The 2500-nt window shown below is 40.8% G+C and overlaps 1 protein-coding gene across 7 annotated transcripts in view; it reads right to left on the reverse strand.

Annotated features, from left to right (window-relative positions):
- ppp4r4 (protein phosphatase 4, regulatory subunit 4) overlaps nucleotides 1-2500 on the reverse strand; it is a 78847-nt gene that overhangs the window by 5415 nt on the left and 70932 nt on the right. For all 7 annotated transcript variants that reach the window (XM_063222541.1, XM_063222540.1, XM_063222544.1 and 4 more), the window contains one exon: nucleotides 181-261. In XM_063222541.1, coding sequence (XP_063078611.1) covers nucleotides 181-261 — 81 coding nt within the window. The remainder of the gene's footprint in view (nucleotides 1-180; nucleotides 262-2500) is intronic.

The raw sequence follows: 2500 nt of genomic DNA on the forward strand, positions 1-2500 counted from the left end.
ATAATATTTGCTGAAGTTCAATTACAAACTGTCGCCCGTGTCGCTCAAATCGCCTCTTGTCGCCCAAATAACTTTTGTTCCCTTTGTCACCAGCTCCTCTAGACAAAATCAATTACTTCCGTTGCCGTTGTCGATCTTGCTGCATTTGATATGTTTCTGCAGTAATGTGGCTTCTCTAACCTGTTGACGTGGACAGAGTTGCTCCTGATGTGGACCCCGACATCCCTTTGGTCACTGTCAGCGACGTTTTACTGTCTCTTCCTGCAGACGGATCAGGCAGACACATCATGCTAAATACACATACACACACACACACACGCACACGCACACACACACACACACACACACACACACACACACACACACACACACACACACACACAAAGGACAACCTGCCAACTATTCTCAAAAGGAGGAGTATTTTTTGTTATTTGTATGCTTTTTATTTGATAGTGACAGTGAGGAGTCGACAGGAAATGGACGAGAGAGACATACATTAGGGGTGGAAATGACCTCTGGCCGAAACCGAATCCAGATTGCCAGCATAACATTGCGGTGCCTAAGCCGTTTCAGCCACAGTCAAGGCCAAGAGAGGAGTCTATTGCAAGGCTGAAAGATCTCAGGGTCGGTGCCTGTAATCAGGTCAAGGACTATGTAGGATTAAAATTTAACATTTGGTAGACGTCAGCCATAATAATTTCAAGCATCGAATTATACTTCTTGCTTTCTGCCTTGCGCATGTGTTGAGAGACCATAGATCAGGGGTGTCAAACTCATTTTGGTCCGGGGGCCGCATACAACCCATGTGGACCTCAAGCGGGCCGCATTAGTAACATCATCGCAAAAAAACAAAAACAAAACGTAAAGCAGAGGATTAGTGTTCAGTACTATCACGTTTTAAGTGTGTTGAATATGTAGAAAGCAATGCAATGCTGGTAATCCTATGCAAAATTTCGTTGACTTCATTCATTCATTGCCAACCGTCAATTCATAAAATATGGGACAGTTAATGTTGGCAGGGGGTCGAAAATTTTGTATTTCTTATATGTAATTTCCTGCATTTTCACGCATTCTAACATCCCGTTTCCAGTTTGAGCTTAATAGGAACCAATACAAATCCAATTATATTTATTATTTAATTACAACCAATACCAATACAATACGAATAAGAAGTATTAACATTTTATCTCTATATATGAGGTCTATAATATATGAGCTTTATCAAATGCCTGTTACAGTACAAATTCACTATTTATAATATAAGTGTGATGTGCACTTTACTACATATATACAGTGTAACAGAGGGACCATTGGGTTAATGTCATGCAGGTCTCGATTTTGCCCCGAGGGCCGTAATTGCGCATTTCGGTTATTTCATTAAAAAAAAAAAAAAAAAGAAAAAAAAAAAAAAAAAAATTTTTTTTTTTTTTTTTTTACATCCGGGCCGGATGGAACCCTCTGGCGGGCCGGATGCGGCCCGCGGGCCGTATGTTTGACACCCCTGCCATAGATTATATTTAAGCAATATGACACGAGTGGGAGTGAGGTTGTTCTGGGACACCCTCACGGGTGTGATTCGCCGCAGGCACGAAGCCGCAGGCTGAGTGCCGTAGGTAATTACACCCGTGAGGGTGTCCCAGAACAACCTCACGACCACAAGTGTTATATTGCTTTTATACAATAGTTCCTTTGCTAACACAATTAGTTAATTGAAAGAAATGTTAAATTATTTAAATTACTTTAATTAGTTAATTTGCTTGTTCCTCCGCTCCGGAAAAATAGTTCCAGTTATTGTCTTTGGTTGCTGCGCAACGCGCACCACGTTGGTTACGGTTACTTTGTATCGTTGGTCGCGGAGTGATTATTAGATGTGAAGAGTCATTCATAGAGTGTTGGAGGATACCCTCACTCCTAGTGACGTGTAGAACGCCTCTTGTCCAATCACAATTTGTGAAATAATTCGACCGGATCTAACTATTGTATATAATAAATGGACATAGCGTCCATGATGTCACCCATACAGTAGCCTTTAAAAAAGCCAAGTGAAGTCAATTTTGAACCGCAGGGGACTGCTATTTTAGTGCAACTACTGGGCATTGTTTTACATCAGCCTGCTCACAACCAGATCCAAATACAGTATGGTTGCAATCATTTCACCAGACACAGACTTTCCCACCTCCCAGGTATTCAGAGTTCATGAGGAAAAGGTTACTACTGTCAATCATGCCAGCCCTGCCAACTAGGCCCCTAATAGTAAAAACGTACACATGGCTATGTGAACAATAGAAAGCGTAAAACATTAGTCACAATACTGCATGTGACACAACTGAGACGAACAGACGAAAAATGTACCTTTGAACCAAGCTGTAAGTACTGTATGTTTATTTGAAGTAAGAAAATTATCTGGTTAACATTGGAGTCTATGGGATTTTGAAACTTCTGTAACACTTTTTTTTAGGGATACATCTATTAGCACTAATACATACAATGTTCCTGTATA

The sequence above is a fragment of the Engraulis encrasicolus genome, chromosome 18 (genome assembly GCF_034702125.1).
Source record: "Engraulis encrasicolus isolate BLACKSEA-1 chromosome 18, IST_EnEncr_1.0, whole genome shotgun sequence".
Taxonomy (NCBI): Eukaryota; Metazoa; Chordata; class Actinopteri; order Clupeiformes; family Engraulidae; genus Engraulis; species Engraulis encrasicolus.